Genomic DNA, 24,339 nt, shown 5'->3' with positions numbered 1-24,339 from the left:
CCTCTGTTCCAATACCTCCTGTCTACATAATTTTCCTCCAGGCCAATCCCAGTACATCAGTAGGAGTTTACATATAGACCATATTTCCTCAATTCTAAACACTTTTTTTCCTGAAATTGGAATGTATCTCATAATCCTTGTTTATATTTAATAAAATGTTTCCTTCTGGCTCGCCGAAAGTGATTATTAAACTGATAGTGTGCCTCTGAATTGATGTCATTTAAGCTATATAGGAATTAGCCCTGTATCAAATATATCAGTAAATAGGCAAATTCCACGTTCCTAAACAAACAATAAAAAAACAAAAAGCCTAAGACGGATACTTCAGTGTCCCCATGAGGACACAGGGTGGGCATCAAAACACCTGAAACACAACTGAGCTGATGTCCTATCACCACTGGACACTAGTCAAGTTTCAAGCACTTTCTCAACGTATCCTAAGTGGACTACGTCCCAGATACTGTGCTATTGGAAAAAGTTACTGATCTAGACAGGAGGACCTGACAAGTTCCTAAGAGGGAGGATACAGAGATCCCAAAGGGAAGCTGGTAGGCTGAACTAACAAGGAAGCTGAGTGTTTTTAGGACAAAAAGAAAAGAGACCTGGAGAGAAAACAGGCCCAAATGAATGACTCCAGAAGGGCTGAGGTTGCATAGAGGGTAATTCATCAACTTGTTAGAAAACATATTATAACACAGAGGAGAGGTATCCTTGTGAATTTTCAGTTATAAGAACAAAGGGACTCTACTAGAAGCCAAGAAGGTGGATGTAGGGACTCTGACATCAGGAGCAGAGGAAAAAAAGCATAGCCTGATCTGAGCTCTAAATCGGTGAACATTATAATAAGTCCTCAGAAAAAAATCCCATTTACGGGGCGTAACATTCTTCTGCTTCCTAGGAAGAGTGTAATTAACAGATCTTGACTACTGTCTGGTAGTCTGTAATAACCACCCCAAAGTCTAGATGGCCTTTCCCAGAGATGGGCTGCAGAACTAGAACAGGTAGTGTTCGCAAATCCCTTGTAAAAGCCCCTTTGTTTAGGCACTTGCTGGCCTTGTACCATCTGTAAAAGGATAGGTGGAAACTTGCCCCTCAGTGGTCCGAAGGTTCTGCAGGAATCTCCTGTACCAAACTGAGACAGCTCTGTAGCCCCATCCCAGGTGGACAGTTGAAGCTCACCTTCAGGCAGAGGGAATACCTAGTCACAGCATCTTACAGCAAAACTCTTTTGGCTGGTCTCTTGTCAACTGGTACTCCATCATAAGTCCCACCTCACAAAAAATAAAAAGAGAATAAAAGGACAGTCTTGTCCATATAAGACAGGCTGCCTCAATTTTGGCAAGTCCTGAAATACTGAACTAGCAGGACACAGACAGAGTCCCCCAAGGTCAGGACTTGAAGGGCCACCCAGTTAGAGAGGACGGAGGTGGTGAAACCAGCAGGTGCTTGAAATAGGCTGGCAAAAGCTCCCAACTTATGGGAAATGAGGCTCTGAAGCTATGAAACACCACATCCATAAACATTTGGTGCACAGAGACTCTCTTGCGTGGAGGCTTTAAAAACAAAAAAAGTTGTTAAGTTTAAAACAACTAGCCACTGTAGTGCATAGGACTGGAAAAAGGTATGACAAGAGATGGGAAAAGGGAACTATTTATGGCACAGGGGCAGGTGTCTAACCTGTTGGCTTGTTAATTAGTTCTCTCAATGCCTACACAGTGGCTGTACTTACTTTATACCCAGTACATGTTCACTGACGTGAACTCCAGAGGCTCAAAATGTTGAAGGGCAGCTTACATCCTCTCATGTGTCAATGAAGGAGAGTGACAGTGGGGAGGGACATCCTGGGTGGTACGGGGTGCTCAGTTTATCAAGTTACACCACAGCACAACTTCAGTGCACTGGCTGGGGCAAGGTGTTAAAAGCTATATCCTCCTCTCTGTGCCATCTGGCTGCTACCATCTTAATAAAAACACACAAGCAAGTACAGTAACTGCCAAGTGCCAACGGGATCTCTATCATAACTCGGCCTAGGATAAGTTGAACTAAAACAAGGGCAGATTTGCAGACCGTACAATCATGAAGTTGACTTCCTTGGTCAATAACTCAGACTGGCTGTCAGTGCCAGAAACACAGCACTTTGATAAGAACAATGCATCCAAACAAGAAATAACATGCAGAAAAGAAAGAATCACCTTAAGGATTTCTTGTTTGAACTGGGAATAGAAACTGAAAGGAACAGAGTTGTTCAGGAAAAAGAAAATGCAATGGTGATTCTAGTTTTCTTGCAAGCAAAACTTTTTAAAGCTATTCAAAAATTAAAAAAAAAAAAAAAAATCACACCACTACCCCGAGCATAATTGTTAATTGTGGCAGCCACAAAAAGGAAAATACAAGCACTAACCAAAATGAGGTAAATATCGGTACGGACCTAACACAGAAGCCCAATGGTGCGACTGAAAACTACCCCCCAATGCATGTGTGTGCCCTCTCTCCCTCTGCCTCCGGTTCCCTGCCTGTCACCCTCCCTCCCTCTTTGTTTCTCTCGCACACAAACACACACTCACTCACTCTTCAAAGTTTGTCCTTTGTATAACTCATCTATAATAGAAATGTGGTTATATTTTATCTCTGGGCAAGCTCAAAATGCAAGCAGACAGTAGACAAATGCACTTAGCAGTAAAGCCTTCCAAAGTCTCCTTCATGGACCCAGACCAAACAATACGCCATTCCTTCACTGGGTATTAAGAAGAGAGAGCTGAGACTTCCCTGGTGGTCCAGTGGTTAACACTCAGCGCTTCCACTGCCATGGCCCAGGTTCAATCCCTGGTCAAGGAACTAAGATCCCACAAGCCTTGTGGTGCAGCCAAAAAACAGCAACAAAAAGAAAAAAATAAAGAAGAGAGAGAGAGAGAGAGCCCTCCCCCAAATATTTATCCTCATGAAACAACCAGGTCCACATGAAATGACCAGGTGGCAGTGGACCACAGTGCCCCCTGACAAACTAAGAAACGCTATGAGCGTTCTTCCTTAGCACCCCACATACCGATATCTTGCATGCCACTTCAGAGGATTCACAGACATTACCGTTACACCCCTCCTCTAGTCCATCCTCAGATCCCAGAGTTAGCAGCCCCTGTTCACCGCATCAGTGGAAGTGACTCAAGTTCTAGCTACCTCCTCACACTTCAAACTTGCCTTCTGTGTCTAATTCCTCTGCTTTTACCAATCCTCTGTGGATTGTGATGAGTACACAGACCAAGTCAACTACATGGTGGATGGAGTTTAGAACAATCTACTGAACAGTCTTCAACCCAGTAAGAATACTGACTGATACACCTACCCAAAGAAATAGCACACATTCCGTTTATGGTGAGAGTGATACCGGCTCTGGTCCTGAGCCCGCTCACACGGAGGAAGGTATTAATCACTAGGCCTCTGAGCCCTTTGCAACAAAGACTGGACCGTAGTACACCCTAAGTACCCCATCATTCTGTCTGCCGAGATACTTCAATGGTATGTGGTGGAAATTAAACCTCAGGACATTTCCGTGCTTGCTTAATGTACTGTTGCCGTGTTGACATAAATGAACAAAACTAGCCTGACAATTTGAGAATCACATTTTCCTCCAATTTTTAGCCCCAAGGTTTTTTGTTTGTTTGTTTGTTTTTTAGTATTACTATTTTTGCTTTCTTGCTTTATATCCTATTCCAAACTCTGCTCCAAAAAAAAAAATAAAAATAAAGCACATCATACTTAGGATTTTATAAATCATTATAGTTCCACTGACTATAACTAACCCAAAAGGCAGTCAGTCTAGAGTCGGGGTAGATCTTGCAAGTCTCTAGACAATGATGTAATCTATGTGCAGGCATATATAAAATCTAAAAGTCTCTAGAATTCACTTTTAAGTGGACAGCTAATTTTTATAGAATTGATGTGAAACAGTGTGTTATCTCCTCGAGTGTCATAAGTACTATTACTCTCCCCAGTTTACAGCTGGGTAAACTGAGGTTCAGAGATGTTAGGTAAGTTGCTCAAGGGTCCATGGTAGAATCAGGATTCAAATTCAGATTGGCTGACTCCAAAACCCATGCATTTAACACTTTTCCTCCCACCAGTAAAGTGAACTAGGATAATAGGAATCCACTTGCATACAGAGTGAAACCCATTTGTGGAATTACAATAAATGACTAGTGCCAACTTCTCTATTGTACCTTATCATTGCAGGTATGTGTGTGCATGCACGCATGTGCATGTGTATATACACACACACGCACACACTTTTTCTTAGGGTATATATTTTTTACGTTATAAATAAAGGGCCAAAGTAAAGAAATCATCTCAGGAAATGGAAGGCTAAGGTCAGCCCTAACTGATCACTCTTAGCTTCTTCAGCATGGCCACAAGGATGCTAGTGGTCACAGGTTCTCCTACAACATATCTACCTGACCACTAAAAAACATAGCTCTGAGCGTAATTATGCATTTTGCATAAACTAAAGGAAAGCCAGCAGCAAGAAGATACACACACACACACACACAATACATACACAAGTACATGGATATACTAATATTATATATACATATGTGTGTGTGTATATATCTATCTCTATATAGATAGATACACATATGAATCCTAACTTTATTGTTAGTGCTACAGACAGTATACAACAGTTAGAATATTACAAACTTCTCAACCAATTCCAGATCTTTGGTCTCTAATAAGACTTCTAACTTGAGACTTTCTCTGGTTCAGGACACTGACTTCTGCCACATACCAAGCTCTATTTACAACAGCCAGGACATGGAAGCAACCTAAATGTCCATCATCGGATGAATGGATAAAGAAGATGTGGCACATATATACAATGGAATATTACTCAGCCATAAAAAGAAACGAAATGGAGTTATTTGTAGTGAGGTGGATGGAGTTAGAGTCTGTCATACAGAGTGAAGTAAGTCAGAAAGAGAAAAACAAATACAGTAGGCTAACACATATATATGGAATCTATGGAAAAAAAAAAAAAAAAAAGGTCATGAAGAACCTAGTGGCAAGACGGGAATAAAGACACAGACCTACTAGAGAATGGACTTGAGGATATGGGGAGGGGGAAGGGTAAGATGTGACAAAGTGAGAGAGTGGCATGGACATATATACACTACCAAACGTAAAATAGATAGCTAGTGGGAAGCAACCGCATAGCACAGGGAGATCAGCTCTGTGCTTTGTGACCACCTAGAGGGGTGGGATAGGGAGGGTGGGAGGGAAGGAGATGCAAGAGGGAAGAGATATGGGAACATATGTATAACTGATTCACTTTGTTATAAAGCAGAAACTAACACACCATTGTAAAACAATTATACTCCAATAAAGATGTTAAAAAAAAAAAAAAAATCACTAAGAAATGGAGAACTCCTGAGCAGCGTGGAAGTAAATGTAGTTAAATTCAAAGCCTGTGGCTAAAAAGAGGAACACACTCCTGGGTATTCTTTTCTTCATTCATTCATTCCAAAAATATTAATTTAATGTGGGTTCTCAATCAATATGCTCAGTGATATTTGGCCTGGGGCTATTCTAGTACTAGAGATATAGGGAAGAACAAGAACACCAAGATCCTTGCCTTCACAGATTTCTATTTAGAGTGGCCCAATAGTGACCAGAACCCAAGACATTCAACAAATGAATTCAACTGTAGAGTACATAACAGAACCCAACTCAACTCACTGCCCCCAAGTTAATTCAATGAGTCATGAGGGCTTATTATGCACTCCAACCACTAAGCACTATAGGTGAATAATATTAAAGACAGAAAGAATATAATCGCTCTCTGCCATAAGTAAGTCAACATCCTCCTGAGATGACAACACACAGAGGTATGAACTAGGTGGAGAAACTGCCACAGCCAGGTATCATAATCCATCCAGATGTCTGGCACAGCCAACAACCACTAGGAGAAATATGGCATTCATTTCTGCAAAGTAGTTCCAAGAGGGAAAGTTAAAAAGTACTCCAACATATTTCAACACTAAGCATCCCCTCCCCACAAATAAAAAGACAAAACCAAAAAATCCACGTCCGTTTACCCCAAGAATGTTGATGATTTCCTTAGTCTGGCAGAAGTAAAGCTCTCTTAAGATTTATGGTAAAAGCAAAACTAATTAGCAATGATTAATTATAAGAGGGCATGTTTCTAATCTGAGGAATCTTAGCTCAGCTTCTGGTTCCCCTCACCCCCTTCTCTTTTTGCCTTTAAACATAGAGGTAAAGATGGGGGGAAGCTTGCTTTTCTGGGCATTGGGTCAAGACCACACAGCACGCGGGAGCCATAGCAGCTGGCTGGGGCCTGGCCAGGGCCACTCTCCTTCTGCTAGGCCTTTGGCTGTAACCACTAGACCACACGTCTGTGCTATTTTCCCAATGACCAAAAGGAAAGATTTTTAAAACCATATTAGAAAAATGGCTTTGCTTTTCAGATTTGTTTACTTGTTCTGGTGTTTTCTTCCAAGATGGTGGGCCAGGATTTTTGGGAACACACCTAAAAAGAATGCAGTCACAATGGTATCATGAGCCTTCCTAACTTGACCACACTGGAGCCCGATTCAGCAAACCCAAAGATAATCTCCCAAAAATGCGTATCTTGTTCCACACCTCACCACAACCTAACTCACAGATCTCCTAATATTCAAAATGCCTCCAAATCCTTCTTCTGTCCATATATTTCTAAAAAATACCACCCTTGACTTAAATCACTAGGAAATATGACCACTTTCTGGCTTTTAGGGTATAAGAGAAGGCTGCAGAAATAGACCTAAGAACAGTTCAATCATTCTTCAAATGAACAAAGTCATTCAAAAAAGACCTCTCTTTTATCGACTGCCTTTCCTGCAGAAGAAAAAAAAATTGAAACTACTCCAACCATAATGTCCACTCCCATGAATCCCTGCCATGATGTCTGAAAGAAGGCCAACAGTAATTGGTGCTGCTGTGAGATGCAGGGGGTCCCTCTACGGAATGTCCATTAAGACCATATTACAGCCTCAATGTCTCTAAACCCACAACTATGATATAAATAATAAACACAGTAAATCGTACAAGGAAGAATATATGATGTGAGCAGATAGGGTAGAAGACAAAAAGTTCAAAAGAAATAAATGTATTATAAGAAAATCTACATGCATGAGACGGACTATGTATCATAGAACCTTTGGAAGACGATAGAAAAATAAGTAAAAGTTATGAATTATTATCTAGGTGGAGAGAGGATATTGACAACAGTCCTAAAATCCACCCCAAAATGGGAACAGACATAAGGATGATGTCCTGATTTCAACCATCTGGACGTCTGCTGATGGTAATGTTCCTTTAAAAAGCCAAACCTCTAAGCTGTTCCAGGTTAAACGAAACTAAGGAGATGTGACATGGTGAAAACCTGGATTAGAAAAAAATATTTTAGTGGGACAACTGGCAAAATTTGAGATCTGTAAAACAGATAATAATATTGCATCAATGTTAATTTCCTGGTTTGATAATTACACTGTGGTTATGTAATATGTAACATTCGGGATACCTGTGTAAAGGGTACTCTGGAATTCTTTGTACTATTTCTGTGACATTTTTATAAGTCTGAAACAATGTTAAAATGAAAAGTTAAAAAAAAACAAGCTAATACACACACATGTACAGCCTCTGATAAATTCTTGACTTACAAAAACATTACCTTGCAGATGGAGGAAACAAAATAGGGAACTTTTAATTTGGCCTTAATTCTGACACAAATGAAAAACTAACTGGCGACAAACCTTCAGAGTTACAGCCTCGCCTATGCCAACCTCTTCAGAGAAGGTCAAGCAATAGTTAACCTAGGCCACAAACATGGAGGAAAGAACTTCCAGAAAATATGAAATTATGTGTAGCGTTAACAAAATAGGGAGAAGGCAGAATAGTGACTGCCCTCTAGAATATAGAGTGGCAGGCATCTTCTATCTCTTCTCAGAGATGGACCCACAGGCAAAAGGGCTGAAAGGGACTCAAACACTAGCCAGGTGGAGGGGCACGCTATCTCTGGGCTCTTGGCTGAGAGCCCTTGTAGCTGTTAGAGACTGCAGCTCCCATGGTTCCTTGAGAAGACAAGGAAGATTTTCAACTTGGGAGTTAGACGGGCCTTGTTAGCACCTGGGGGCATCTGACAGGTTGCTGACTGCTGCTGGAGGACAGAGGTGCAGGCATCCTGAGGTCCCCATTCAGATCATGCAGCTTTGTGGACCTGGAGAGCAGCAGCTCAGGTGGACCTAAGAAGTACCCTTTATATTCACCACTCTGAACCTGAGCAGCAGGGGTTGGTTGCCAACAAGAATGAAGTGAAAAAGTCCTATCAACCAAGGAAAGGACACCTGAAAAAGTTAGGTTTCTACCATGGGCTTTAGAAAACAGAACTAAGAGAAATGATGGGTGTGATCCCAAGGCCAGAAATTTGAAAAAGAAATACTACTACTACTACTATATATAGCATGAATCATGTGCCACTGTTCTATGTACTTTACATACATTACTGTATAAAAAAGGAGAAATATGTACGGTGGGAAACATGAGAAAAGATTTTTCAATCCCATTAGTAATTTTGAGAAATGCAAATGAGACAATTCTCCACCATCAGACTGACATACATGTACATACACACAGAGACTCACAATAATACAGTACTGGCAAAGGTGTGGAAAAAATGGGTACCCTCATAAGATGGAGCATAATTTAGTACTTTTCTGTGGAGAGAGTAATTTGTCAATATCTATTAAAACATTAAATGTGTATATACCATTCAACCAGCAATTCCATTTGGTAAGTATCCTAGAAAAATGCTCAAATAGGTAGACAGTAAAGTACATAATGAGGATTTCATTACACCATTGTTTGTAATGAAAAGCTGAAAACAACCTAAATGTCAAAGACTGTCTACTAATCCATATTAAATCTATACTAACTCAAAAATTCTGCAAAATAGAAGAATTTTATTTCTAGTTGTACAAGTACAGGAATAAATACTCAGAGAAAATTCTAGAGGGACACACACTACACATTTAAGTCTAGAGAGGGACTTCTCTAGAGTTAAATATGGCTAGGAATGAAAGGTTCCACAACCCAAGTAACTAATGCCAGTGACAAAGGAAGAATGAGAGATGACTGAAAGAATAAATGTGACTCACAGGGACCCTCTCCATTATTACTTTTATTTAATAACAAAATTAGCACATGCTGACTGTGAAAAATTCAAACAATTCATAAGTCTTTCTCACAATCAATCCTACACCCTCTAAGGTTAAACTAAGATAACAAAGACAAAAATAATGAAAGGAGAGTAAAGGAGGACACGTTATAACAGGGGCTCAAGCCTAGAAAGGCAGCAGTGTGGAGATGAAGCCGACAGTGATCTGAGGCTTGCAGAAAATGCTAAAGACAAGCAAAAGGGCCCTTATGTTCTATGTAGACCCAAAAAATGAACAAAGAAGTGAGAATTAAACAGTGGATCCGTGCAGGTCTATAAAGGTAGGTGGGGAATCACCAAGAAACAGCCTCAGTTTAGAATACATCACACCAAACCAATACTTTCATTTTCCTTAGGTTCAGTCATCTGATTATCTGACAAGTGGATACTAAACACTTACTCTGTGCCAGACACTATGTATAAAAGATACAAAAACCTTTAAAAAAAGTGACAGTGGTCTTGTCCTCTGGAAGATGGCTATCCAAGCAAGAGGACCGATATTAATCAAATAATCACACTAATCGATGTACAACTATAAGCTGGGACAAGGGCTTGGAAGTCAGGAAGAAAGTCTTTGAAAACATCTTTGCAAAGAAATGGAGAAATGGGGTCCATAGACAGCATACAAGGGTCCATGAACTTCAATGGCAGGGGGAAGAAAATAAACCTTTATCTACATTAGCCTCTAACTGAAATTTAGCATTTCCTTCAAATATGAACGTGGGCAACAACCACATTAGTGTTAGCAGTATCTGCAACTTTGTCACCAGTAGAAATCACAGATATTTCATATAATGTTACTGTTGCTGCAGGTAACTTGAAATATCATTTATAGGAGTTGTCAGACTGCCCTCATATCTTATTATTTACTGTGGTAATAAAGAAGTATATATTTATTATATCACAAATGGTTTTAATATTTTGATAACTATATTTCTATGTTTTTTCCTTTGTAAGCCATATATTTTATACATTTAAAAAATTACTCTGAGAAAGGATCTAAAGGCTTTACCTGATTGCCAGATGCATCCATGGCACAAAAAAAGATTAACGGTCACTCAGCTAAATTCTGGTACAAGTAAGTAGATATGTATCTAAATGAACTATACAATCAAGGAATTCAAATAACTTCAAATCTACCCACACAGTCTCAAGTAATGGAAGCAACATGGTTCGCGAAGAAAAATAACCTCAGTCATCCTCAACCCCTCCCCTTAGTTTTGACTCTAGTTTTTCAACAAGTATTTGCTGAGTGCTTACACTGGGCCAGCCGCTGTGCTCAGCAATGGGGAAACTGCAGCAAACAAATGAAATTTCTATTAATGTGGCCCTTCCTCATCTTGGTATCCTCATTGTTCACCAAGGTAATTGGTGGACAACCTATAAATGTTTGCTAAATGCTAAAAGAAGAATGCTTAGGACCTGAGTAAGCACCACCAGTGTGTTATTGAATTGTATGGTTCAAGCCAAAATCTTCTGGCCATCAACATTTCCATTTCTTAGAAGAGTTTCATCAACTCTCCATCACAAAACAATTTCACCTAACCTCCTCCTCTTTTCTCCCAACTTGTAGCTCAGGCTCCTCAATTAACTATTCTATGATTTTCATGAGAAACTGTTCTTCTAAAGGACATCTAACCAAAGGGAACAAGGAAAGATGTGAATATTACTAAATTTCTTTTAAGACTTGAGCACACTGGTGTGATAGTATATGTACTGTTATGAATTCTACCTATATAAAAACACGCACATGATTCAAAGATGAAGCTTGCAACCAGCTTCTTAACTCAGTAAGAGAAAAAGAAACACAAACAAGTAACATGGAGGTATAATCCAATTTCCCAGCAGCTTGGGGCTGAGTGGGGGTGGGTGGTGGGGAAATGGAAAGTAAATTAGGAACCTTGCTTTCAGACGCTTCATCAGTTCACACTATGTGACATTACAAAGAGAGCTTTCACAAAATGGGCGGAAGTATCCTTCCAAACCACCCTTCTACTCAGAAAGAAGTGAGACCTGCATCACCACACAGGAGCTTAGCAATTCCACCCACACCTTCCTAACCATCCATACTCCTTTGATTGCTTATTTTACTAAGAAAGGAAAATGTAAGCATCAGCGGTAGAGTGATGAGCTGAGCCTGGCATACAACTGGGATTACAAATTACCAGGCCTGGGCCACATCATAGCAAATGAGGCTAAAGATTACTTCATGCTTGTCCAACTCATAGCCTGAAAGTTCAGACTGACTGCTAAATGAAATCACATTTTCCATACTAGTGAAAGCAGTTCCTGCCCTACACTTTGGCGAGCCTGGGCAAGGTGAGTAAGTAAATTCTGTGCTCAAATGAGCCAAGTAATTTAGAAACGAAGCTAGAAAGAGAATCCAGGTATCCCTGCCCCTGCTCTCCAAAAAGATAACAGTAAAAACTAACTTTTAAAGAGCACTTCACCATGTAGAGGCCTTGTGCTAATAAGCACTTTACCTATATGTTGGTCCTTACAAAACAATCTTATAGAAAGATACTATTATTATCACCATTTTGTAGGCAAAGAAATATGCTCAGAGGGATTAGGTCATTTTCCAGTGTTAGAGAGCTATTAGTGGTGAACAGGGATTTAAAGCCAGGCTGCCTGAGCCCGCATTCTTAACCACCATGACATTCTGCCTCTGACCATGGGATCTCATCTGAACAGTCATCAATCTTATTTTTTCCTTTAAAAACCAGCTCACTCTTTTGGATATCAGGTGCAGACTGTAAGATGCAATGCAACTGACCATTTATTCTATGAGTTCTTTAAGAACTCACGGACTGGAACTTGGGCTTAGCAGAGAAAGGTTGAGAGAAGGGCACACTTTGTTCAGTCTCAAAGTCCACAAGGACTAAAATGGAAGATTTCTTTAAAATGGAGGTGAGCAGTAGGAAGCCATGCTGTCTTGTCCACTTGCTAGAGGAGTGGTTTTTCCTTAGTCTCCCCGTTTTTCCCTTCTTCCATAGCAGCAGCCACAACAGAGGAGCTCCACTTAAAAAGGATGGGTAGATGCCATTCAACTATGGCTTCCTAATAATTCAGCAGTGCATAGGTTGTAGTAAAAAGAGCACAGAGCTGGAAGCTAGGAGACCTGGATTACTGACCCAAGATCAACCACTGACTGGCCTTTTTAGGTAGTGTTCCCGCTTATATAAATAAGGGCGTGATACTGGCCTGGCTGTGGGCTTCATTCTGCTGCACAGTTAGGAGGTTGAGCCATATGAATTCGCCAATATCTGGCCATTTTTGACTTACAAAAGTGGCAATTTCATAGCTTCAAACGTATATATGTATTTACACACAATCTTTGATGCTACACCACCTGTTTCTTCCCTCTTAATTTAATTCCACATAATTCTGGCATCTGCCAACTTTCTAACTTTCTGGATGTCAAAAGAGATTCAAGTACTGGCTCAAAGTGGAGAAATATTTAATTTTACTAAAGAATCTTTGGGTGTGAAGGAAGACTAATACCTCTAAAATAAGGAGGTAAGAGAAGCACTTCCAGACACACACCACTAATCACAGCTGCAGGAATATATGGGAACACAGTTTAAAGATCAGAGTGGTCCAGGTTCTGAGACTCCAGGTTACCCTATTAGTCCCACTGACATGCTGAGTCATCTTTCCATATGGGGGAGAGAGAATAATAAATACATCAGGTTGGGTGTATATGTGTTGGTAATGACGGTGGACTGGTACTGATTCTAATCTGCTTGTTTAATTTAGTGAACATGCTTATGAGCAATATACAAAGAGAAAAGGAGAGAACTTCAGTTATAAGGAGCCAAGAGAAAGGAAATTTGCTGTCTCTAAAATTTCTCCTGGTTGCAGTATTTATGCAGCTTGAACTAAGGTTCTGTGTCCCATTTAATATGGAAAGTCTGTTCTCAAGCCTGAGACAGTGGCCACTGAATATTAAAATGAAAGTTTATGTGGCTGAAACGGTGACTCTATAGCTTGTCAACCCAGATTTAGTAGAAAATGAAGAAAATCCAGCAGAATCATTTCAACATCTGTAGGCCTTTTTTCTTTTCTTACCCTATTGCACTAGCTAGGACTTCCAGTACCATGCTGAATAAGAGTGGTAAGAGTGGACATCTTTGCCTGGTTCCCATTCTTAGGGAGAAAGCATCTTGTCTTTCACCATGAAGTATGATGTTCAGGGTAAACTTGTGGTTTTCACTCCTGGCCAAGTATCAAAGAACAAGCTCTCTGAACTGAAAATTTAATGGAGTATAGATATCAGAGTTGGGAGAAACTGTGTCATTTTTGCCTACCTCATGTCTACTGCTCTTCCTCACATAACAATGCTTTGATTTCTCCTCAGGGGAAGCCAACCTTCCTCCACCGTTAATACAGTTCTACTGCAGTGGGCAGGTGAGTCACATCTGGTCAATTCACCTATCCCATCCTCTGGTCCAAGTATTTAGTCCACTAAAATTCAAATATGGGACTTCTTTGGAATTATTAGGCAAAGCTCTCTTTCTACTATACTTAGAGACCAGGGATATCAGGCCATGACTGAAATTTGGCCTTCTACCGGTTTTTATAAATAAAGTTTTATTGAAATGCAGCCACACTCATTCATTTACATATTGTCTCTGGTTGCTTTTGAGCTACAACAGCAAAGCTGAATAGCTGCCATAGTGACCATGCAGCCCCCAAAGCTTAAACTACTTACTATCTGGCCCATTACAGAAAGTTTCCTGGCTCCTGTTCTTGATAATAAGATGTAAGCCTGGAACAGTTAGGAAGCATATCACCACTACACAGAAAGAACCTCTTGGAAATGAAACCAATACAAAAGAAGAAACCAACTCCAAATATTATGGAAGCCCCTGGATTCAGATGGGCCAGAACTACTATACCCCAATATTTTTCAGTTACATAAGCCAATAATTCCAGCTTTTTCTCAAATTTGAATTGGGTTTCCTTCATTTGAATTCGAATTCATCACATGGATCAAAACCATAATGCTCATCATAGAAACACAACTCTAATTTCTTCCTCCATTACACATCCATCAATAACATAAAGACATTCGACTTTTCTTTAGACTAGAATGTCACTGGGTGCTAAAAACTATAATTTATTTAACAATTAACTAAAACATTGTAAAATCAACTGATTCAGGGTTCATTTACGGTTTTTTTTCCAACCAACCATCATGAGGTGTTATTGAACAATGAAAGAACAGAAAGGGTGGAAACCAAGATTACCAACGGCTCCCAAAAAAAAAAAAAAAAAAAAAGAAAGAAAGAAAATATCCAACACTGAATAATCAATCACAGAACAACCGAGCTGTAAGTATAAAAACAAAAGATAGGTGCTGCCATTAACATCTCCCTGAAGTAAGGGAAATACTCTAAGATCAACTAGAGAAAGAGGTTTCTGCTCCCTTAGCAAAGCCAAAACTCCCAAGGGGACAGCCTTAACTAATTAGGGAGATGGTGATTAAAGCCGGAGCTGCTGTCTACTGGGTATATATCTCCAGCAATGCTCCCTAGAGGCTCTCAGCAATGGGAGACAAAATGAGGCCTAACATTCCTGCCAATTATACTGTCATCACATGTCTGTATTTCTCTCTCTCTTTAGGAAACTTAAAAGCACACGGAGGTGTGGTTTTCAACACAAACTCTATGTTGCTGAGAGGAAATAAATTTATATTATGTTTAGAAAACAATTATTTGTGCTTAAACTTATTTTAATGTGCACATTCTGGAGCAAGGCGATGTCTCTCTCAACAGCACACTTTCCATCTGCAGAGGCCAGATGTTAATCTACGGGAAAACTAAGGTGGTTAGTAAGAAAAGCAAGCATATGCAGACAGAGAACAAATATCAAGTGGTGGGAGAGGGAGGTGGGGAGGCTTAAAATGCAGTGAGTGGAGCGGTTTTAGAACTCCAGCTTATTGGAGGGAACACAAACACACACACACACACACACACACACACAAAAGTGGGTTTTTCACTCATACGAAGAATAGTATGCCTTGACAGGATTTTTCTTCCTGGGCATTTCCTCCCCTATGAGTTGAAGAAACATTCAAGAGAGTCAGAGAAAGTACTGTAAAAATGTACTGAGTGAGGACTCTTAGAAGGCAATTTGACATTTTACCTCTATTAAAAATGAAAAGACATTTAGGGCTAGATATGGGTTCTAATTCTAGCTTTGCCACTGTGGTAGAAACTGTGAACCACCCCACAGCTTCTGTTCTTCCTCCTTGAAGTGATAAGATCCCCTGGGCTCCGGCTGGGCCCATGGCTGCCTATGTTCAGCCTACTTTTCCCATCCTTCTTGGTAGATATATGTGGCCATGTAATTATTTGGGGGCCAACAGAAGTGAGGTGTGCATCTTCTGGCTCCCAGATGCTCTCGTCTCCATTATCTGCCTGGAAAATGGAAATGAATGGAACATGGAAAGCCATGGGTTGAGGATGGCACTGATGCCGACCAGGATTCTTGGCCTTCCCCAATCAATAGAAATTGACTAGAGGCCAGACAAGAAATTCAGGCAAGGCTTTATTGGGTCCACTGCTGCAGCAGGTGAGGGGGAGCGAGAACAAGTAACAGGTCCCTGAGGGGAGTCGAGATTGCTCCTTATATGGGGTGAGGGTAGGGGTGTGTCCAGGGGTCGGGCTGGAGGGGTAGCTTAGGTGGTTTGCCCACCCCTTAGGTGGTGTTGGGTGCAGGGGGCATGCGCAGTACTGGGCTTTTGCTCCCGACCCCCTGCTTTTGCTCTGGGTTCTTCAAAAGTGGCAGTGAGGTTTTTGGCCTCTTTGTATCTTTTGTCCAGAATTTGCCCCAACTGCGCATGCACCCAGTTATTTTCAGTCCCTTATAGTTTCTTTGTATTTTGTTGCTCGAGGAGAGGTGTGTCCAGATGCAAGCACTGCAGCACTGCAGCAAAGGGCCCCAGGTCCCAGCCCGTCTCAGCACAATGACCCTGTTAGGCACAGACTGCTCACTTCTGAACTCTGAGACAGAAGTAAACTTCTATCTTATTTAAGCCACTGCACTTTGAAGTCTCTTTGTTACAGCGACCTAGCCTGTACCCTAGTAATATAGCCACTTACCATCTGTGTAACTTGGGGCAAGTTATTTAACCTTTTCTAAGTTTCGGTTTCCTCATCCGTGAAATGGAATCATAACATTTACTTTGTAAGGCACTAAGAGGAATCAATGGGTTAAGAGATGTCATGTGCCAAATCTGTGCCTTCCACACAACTAACGGTAGGTGACAACAGCAAAGATATGAAGGACTACTTAGGAAACTGCTTCCAAAGGCCTATGACATCAAGCAGCTATTGTGCCCACAAAGCCCCGAAGGTAGAAACGTGTATCTGCTTTTGAGAGAGCTATCAAAAGTTATCAGTAACAAAGTATTCAGGGAAAATCAGGGGTATCCAGTATTTTAGCCCAGCAGAAGAATTAAGATTAAATAATGTTTAATTAACTAGAGTTTAGCAAACTGCACTTAAATCTTTAAATAGTTCTTTAAATCTTGCTCTGTATTATTAAACGTTATACAAACACTAGTTATTTGCTTATGCTTAGTTGCCTGTATTGAGTTCCATGTTTGGATACAAAATACCTGAGTAGAAAATGACATGAATCGATACAGAACACCTAACCAGGGTAGGCTAAGAAAGAGACACACAAATGAACTGGAATCATCTATACTGGACACCCCACTTGATGCACAGAGTTCTACAGTCAATGGAGGCTATGCATGCCTTATGTCCCCTGCACATATTTCCCCCTTTTGACAGTGCCTTCATAAGTGATCATTATTGGTCCAATTATTGGCCCTCTGACAATGTGGATTCTGTTTATCTTTTACTGGTAGGACATGGTTAGACAGTACTCTTACGACTTCTGTAACCTTGAGATTTGCTGAATACTGGGGTTGAGATCCTTGGCCGCAAATTAAGATGACTACTGTGACTCTAGGGACTTCCCCCAAGGTTTTTCCGTGGGTTTCACATGTCACAAGATGCAGAAAAACCACAAGATTACATCACCCAGCAAAGACCAGCATCTCTGAAATGGGAGCAAGGATCACATTACTAGGCTTAACTCCTTTCATGGGCCCGGGTAATCCCACTGCTTATAATGGGATGTGAGCCAACTACGGCAATGGGAGGCTGAACCAGAGGGCAATGAGTAAAGGTTCTGTACCATCTGTATACACTTTTATCATCATCTAACCTGTTAAAATGGATCTGAGGTAACGCTTTGGGCTGCACTTTGTGGAGGCATCGATAGGTATTCAGTAAGCCAGACTGGACTGTGCTTCCTCTAAGAGTCCTCGGGGCACTACAACTGCCTCGGTGAAGGGGGGGGTCTCTGGTGTGGCATCGTGCAGGACCCAGGCCTTAGACTGAGAGGCCAAAGCTCAGGAGTTGCATCTACACAGAAGCAGTGTCAATATCCACAAACATCAGTCCAGGAATTAAAAAAAGTCCCTCTGGTACATTGGTCTCAAGAGCCCAAGGCTTTATTTAGAGCAACGGCAAAAATCACTGCACTAAGGAAACAACAAACAACTCGGGACCTTTATTCTTGCTCTACTTCCCTGAATTGTTACTTACAGGTTCCCTTCCATCCATGGCTTCCATCCAGAGCCTCCGGTCCTCTTCAGACAATGCCTGCATGGTGATAACTCCAGGCCTGTGGAGAAACGAGGACACGGATGTGAACCCAGCGCCACAGGTAGAGAGATCCTGATGAAGGTGAGCCTTAAAGAAACATCTAAGTGAGCGAGTGAGAGCCTGCTGGGGTTGACGGCACAGAGAGAGAGCACCCCTCACCTCTTCAGAGCCACCTTCCAGCCTCAGAAAGCAAAGCTATCACCCCCAAATCCCTCTCAATAAGCCCACCTCCCTCAGGGAGGTGGGAGGAAACACAGAAGACAGGACTCTACGTACAGGTAAGGGACACAGAGGAGTCAAGTGATTCCCTTCAGCGTTTGAGATCATATTCATTCCTCTTCTCCAAAATGCTTACTAGGGTACTTTACTCCCAGTAGGAGTAGAATAAACACGTTCTTAAGTGAAGAGAATTACTGGACTCAATAAAAAGAGGGGGAACATCCACGCTGGAGGGATCCTGGTCTAATATCTAGTCCAATGCTTCTAAACTGCTTTTGACATGAAAAAGTCTTATGGGGGTAAAGGGCGTTATAATTAGTATTTAGTATATTTATATAATATGATTATACTAAATGTATACAGCATTTTTTTTTTTTAAGTAACAAGTACTTTTTTTTTTTTTTTTTAAATTTTATTTATTTATGGCTGTGTTGGGTCTTCGTTTCTGTGCGAGGGCTTTCTCTAGTTGCGGCAAGTGGGGGCCACTCTTCATCGCGGTGCGCGGGCCTCTCACTGTCGTGGCCTCTCTTGTTGCGGAGCACAGGCTCCAGACGCGCAGGCTCAGTAGCTGTGGCTCACGGGCCTAGTTGCTCCGCAGCATGTGGGATCTTCCCAGACCACTGCTCGAACCCGTGTCCCCTGCATTGGCAGGCAGATTCTCAACCACTGCACCACCAGGGAAGCCCCTACAGCATTTTTAAGTGAATCTTTACCATGGCAGATGCTAAGGTCTTTACATGCATTAGCTCTTTTCACTCTCTCCTTGAAATATGCTTGTTCTTTCAAATTGAGCACAAATCCTTCAGAAAGCATGCACACAGTATCAAATGGTGTTTGTTGCATACCCCTTACAGATGTCACACAAGAAGAGGTGTGTGCCACAAACATGAACTTGGGAGAAGGGGCTACAAGCCCTCTATGCTCATTAACACAGGAGTTCTTGACTTAGGGTCCACAGATGGGCCCCAGAGAGTCTAAAAGCCACCCTCCCCCACCAAATGTATATGTATTTTTCTGGACAAACAATTCAAACTGCAACCCACAAAAAGTTAAGAATTAATGACTCAAATCCTCATCTTTAAAGTTTGAGAAAGCCTAAAAGGGAGGCCGAAGTCCACTGAGCAAGAATTAAGACTGCAGCACTGATCAGGATCACAGAAGAGCATACACACTCACACACACACACACACACACACACACACACACACACACACACAGAAACAAGCTCCGCGATGCCCTGCGCAGCACAAGCCTGGGCCCACAAGCACCAAAGCCTGTTCACTCAACCCACCTACAGTCACTGTTCCTGGCTTATTTCCATAGTTCCAATGAATAGGCTAGATCTATTAATACTTACGTTGAATGTATTTTAAATATCACATTTGTTTCTTTTCAGTCATCATCCCTCAACATCCCTGAAGAAAAAAAGTTTTCAAAGATGTGAACATGTAAGTAGAGAGGGGCTGGGGATGAGGGGCACTGGGGTGTGGGTGTGAGTGCGTTAGGTGGTGAACACGGCGGGGCGGGGGGGGGGGGGGGACAGAGAGACAGGGGGGAGGAGCAGCAGAGGGGGTGGTTGGGGGGGTGTGGGTGGGAGGGTGGGTAAGAGGGTGGATGAGAGGCAGGTGATGGGATGGACGCTGATTCCCGAGAGGGCAGTCACTCCTGTGAAGGCCACACTGGGTGCTGGCACCCAGACACAGTGACTCAGAAGACACAGTGACTCCCTGCACCGGCCAGGACACTCCCTCTTCTTCTCAGAAATTCTCATTCTCAGGCCCAAGTGCCCATTTCCCACCACTATCAGCACATCCAGTGTGCGTGACCCGCTGGGTATCTGCAGACTGCTGGCAGCCACAGCCCTACAGCCGGGGGCTGGGTGGACTGATTCTACTCTTCCACCTTAAAGCCACGCACAAAGCTTTAACGGCTTTGAGATAAAAAGTCTACAAAGCTGCAGTCCACTGTGGAACTCTCTAGTCCCTGGGCCTGGACCTTTGTGTGTTGCTCTAAACGTTGTTGTGCCTGGACCCCTGGCTTCAGAATCATGCATGCCCTTAGCATAGAGGTGCCCAGCCCAGCCCCACCTCACTGAACCTGAACTTCGGGGCTGGGCCTGCGAACTCGGATTTTAACCATCTCCCCAGGTGATCCTGAGGCACAGTTAGGTCTGAGGCCCCTCTGCTCACCCAGACGCCCCCCTTTTTCCTTCCTGTTCCCCCCACACTGGAGAGCAAAGACACCTTCCTCTCCCCGCTGGGGTAGAGCTACTCTCTACATGCCAACGTGTCTCCAGTTCATTTCCTGCTAGGTGTTCACCAGCAAACAGTGAGACCACAATAGCTGCCTAGCAGACCAAGGTCTCAGGGACCTCGCAGATGTCAAGGCAACTTCATGGCACACAGTGTGAAATTTCTACCCAGAGCCACAAAGAGGAAGTTCAGACAAACTCAGAGGCTGTGAAGGGTGGGCCACTTGGCCTTAGTAACCAGGAAAGTCAACAGGATTTGTTTTCATTTCGAGAAGAAATATCAAAATATACATTCTTTTCCACATGTGGTTTTGTTCTCCTTTTTTATTGTGGGAGGGGGTGGTGGAGAGCTGAATAAAGTAGATTTAACACACTTGATTCTAATCCTATCACCTCAAGTTCAGAAAACTTTCTCTTAGCCTGGTGTATGTACATCTGGATCTGTATGTACTATCTTTTCTAGGCATCTAGAAAACACTCAGCTTCAAATTTCTTTTCCTTTATTAAAACTTAAACCACTATTACATAAATCTCTTATGTGTGTAATTCCTAGAACCAAGGTAAATGGGTCAACTTTATTTTGGAATCAAGCAGTTAACTTCCTTTCCATATTTACCGTCCCTACGCCCCTACTAACCACCATCCCTCAAAACAAAAGAAAACAAGCAAAACTCTCAATGGCCCTACACGTTCCATGAGAGTCCCTGTAAGACAGTATGTTTTCATTCAGGTATCGATTTAGTTCATTTCTGAAATGCATCTGGCTTTTCATAACAAAAGTGGAAAGAAAAAGAGAGGGAAAGAGACAGAACTCATGAAGTGGGAGTGTGGAATGAGAAAAGGAAAATATGACACAATAAAAGAGAATTGGAGTAAATGATCAGAGCTCTTTCCAGCTCTGCAAAGAATTGTGATCCTCAGATACAGAGAACAAACTAGTGGGTACCGGGGGGAGAAGAGTGAGAGGGGGGACAAAATAGGTGAAGGGGATTAAGAGGTACAAACCACGAAATAAGTCATAGGGATGTAATGTACAGCACAGGGAATACACAGTCAATATTTTATAATAACTTTGTATGGTATGTAGTCTATAAAAATATCAAATCACTATGTTGTACACCTGAAACTAATATTTTAAGTCAACTATACTTCAATTTAAAAAAAACAATTGTGACCCTATCTAACAATATAATAAAAGAACAACTACAATAATAATAACCCAGCACTGTGTGCCAGATAGTGTGCTAAGCATTATCTATTAATTAATTCATTTCATCTTCACCACTACATCATGAGGGAGGTATACTCTCATTATCCCATTTAGCAGATGAGAAGATCAAGCCTCAAATAGGTTAAGTACCTTGTCCACAGTTACAGAGCCAGGATCTGAACCAAGCAGTCTAATGCTTTGCCCTCAAGCACAAAGCCACAGGAAACGTGGAGATACAGCGCCCCCAGAGAGCTCATGTTGACCACCCATGTCCCTTGCCATCAAAACGGACTAGACGCTCCTGCAAGGCCTTTAGTGAGCTCCTGCCTGGGATCAAATGAGGGTGAATGATACAGAGCTTTGTGAAACCTAAAGTGCTTCATAAATATGAGGGCTCAGGACACCACTGTAGGCAAACAGCCAATCCAAAAACAGGAATCCAATAATGGCCAGTGTGACTGTGGCTTACTTTCTACAGCAGTGGTTCTCCACATTTTTTTCTGCCTCTAAATACCCAAGAGATGGAAAGGCAATGAGTTTTGTAGAAGAACACAAAAAGCACTAATCATAAAAAATAAGGATAAATTCGACTTCACCAAAATAAAGAACTTCCAGTCATCAAAAGGTACTATTAAGAGAGTAAGAGATGTTTGTGATTTTTATCTCCAATGAGATGAATATCCAGAATATGCAAAGAATGTCAACAAATAAATAGGAAAAAAATGAACAACCCAATTAATAAAATGGATAAAAGACTTGAATAGGCATTTCATAAAAGAGGACACACCAGTGGTCACAAGCATAAGAAACAAGGTGAACATGACGACTCATCAGGAAAATGCAATTAAAACCACAATGAAATAAAACAAACACCCTTCTGAATGCAAAGCATTCAAAAGACCACCAATAACAAGTACTGGCAAGAATGCAGAGTTGCTGGAACTCTCATACACTGCTAGCGAGAGAATACAGTGATAAAGCCACGTTGGAAATATCTACTAAAACTAAATGGACACCTGCCTTCTGATCTAGCAATTCTACCTCTAGATTTATCCCCTAGAGAAATGAGCACATACGTCCACCAAAAGACACATTCGAGAATACTCAGTTTTATTCATAATGGCCAAATTTTGCAACAACAAAAACCCAAATATCCATTCATAAGAGAATAAACTGTTGTATATTTAAACAATGGAACAACAGACAAGAGAAAAGAACCAACTACTGCAACAACATGAATGAATTTCAAAGATATAATAATGAGGGAAAGAAGCCAGACACAAAAGACTACCAACGGTGTGATTCCATTTATATGATGTTTAAATACTCACGAAAGTCATCTGTGGTGACTGAAGTCAGAACAGTGGTTTTGTCTTGGGGAAGGAGTAGGGGCAGTGATTGGGAAGCGGCCCAAGGAGACCTTCTGGGGTAACAGAAATGTCCTATAACTTGACCTGGGTGGTCATGCAGGGGTGTGTGTGTGTGTGTCTGTGTGTGTCTGTGTGTGTAATGTCATTAAGACAGAGACTTAAGATTTATGCATTTCACTCTGATTACACCTCAATAAAAATAAAGAAGTTTTAAAAAACCCAAGATATACTACTTCTCATCTAAGCTCAGTAGTTATCCGGACTCTAGTGCTTCCTAGCAGACAAGTAATTGAACTACTCTATGCTATTCTTTAAAAGGCAGATAATGAGTGCCTACCTCATGGGGTTGTTGTGAAGGTTAAGTGAAATATGTATAAGGCATTTCAAAGTGTCAGACACACAGTAAATGCTCCAAAAATTAGTTGTTATCACAGGGGCAAATGAGCGGCAGGTCAGTGGAAGGAATGGACGGCAAGTGTCAGTACAGTCAAAATTATGGAGGGAGAAGAGCAGGTTAAATAAAAGGAAAAGAAATGAGCCAGGGTGCTTCTGATACGCATGACCCCACCCCCAAAACACTGTCACACAGCACTGAAAAATCACACCTCTACCAGAAAGCAAGCCAGGCCAAAGACTGACATACAGGTTCTGACATCACAGCCATTTCCTTTTTTCCTCCTGAATAAAGCATCACAGTGGCCTACTTCCCCCTTTTGGAATTAATGTCCGATAATTGATAAGGACAAAGAAGAGGTCTTCAGCAAATTCTAGAAAATCTGCCAGGGTGCTCCCACTACCCACCAGATGAGAGAAGGAACAAATAACTTACAATCCTTTCTGTGGCTCAATCCTAAAATTCTACATCAAATACAGTACCTCCTGTTCACTCTGAATATGTCCTTGGTTACTGCTATATCTGGATCAGCTTGAGAAGCATGAACAAGGATCTGCAACTTTCTCTAAGCACCTCACCTCTCACACTACATAGGCAATGCAGAAAATAGTTATTCACTTATCACAGGGCAAACTGCTACCCACCGCCCTATCTCCTTCCAACTCTGGCCTCCACAAAGGGCCCTCATAAATCAATACATAGTTTATCGGCACATCCAGGAACCCGGGACTACTGATGTCAGCTCACAGCCTTCTCATCAGCCAGGAGCAAGCAGAATCACAACCAGCCCTGATTCCAGGCTTACTCGACAGCCTCCCTACTCTAATCTTATTCCTGAATCTGAGTCAACAATGGTGAGCTCAGTGGCTTGGCAATTCACCCACTTCCTATTGGACCAGGAAATGCTATTACTAACTCACTCCACCCCACTGAAACAAACACACTCAGA

The 24,339-nt window shown here is 41.7% G+C and overlaps 1 protein-coding gene across 6 annotated transcripts in view; it reads right to left on the bottom strand.

The window, feature by feature from the left end:
• ARHGAP26 (Rho GTPase activating protein 26) overlaps positions 1 to 24,339 on the bottom strand; it is a 472,664-nt gene that overhangs the window by 281,328 nt on the left and 166,997 nt on the right. For all 6 annotated transcript variants that reach the window (XM_059917368.1, XM_059917369.1, XM_059917371.1 and 3 more), the window contains one exon: positions 17,887 to 17,965. In XM_059917368.1, the coding sequence (XP_059773351.1) occupies positions 17,887 to 17,965 (79 nt within the window). The remainder of the gene's footprint in view (positions 1 to 17,886; positions 17,966 to 24,339) is intronic.

The sequence above is a fragment of the Balaenoptera ricei genome, chromosome 3, assembly GCF_028023285.1.
Source record: "Balaenoptera ricei isolate mBalRic1 chromosome 3, mBalRic1.hap2, whole genome shotgun sequence".
Lineage (NCBI taxonomy): Eukaryota > Metazoa > Chordata > Mammalia > Artiodactyla > Balaenopteridae > Balaenoptera > Balaenoptera ricei.
The sequence above is the reverse complement of the archived record's forward strand: the minus strand, read 5'-3'. Positions and strand labels throughout refer to the sequence as shown.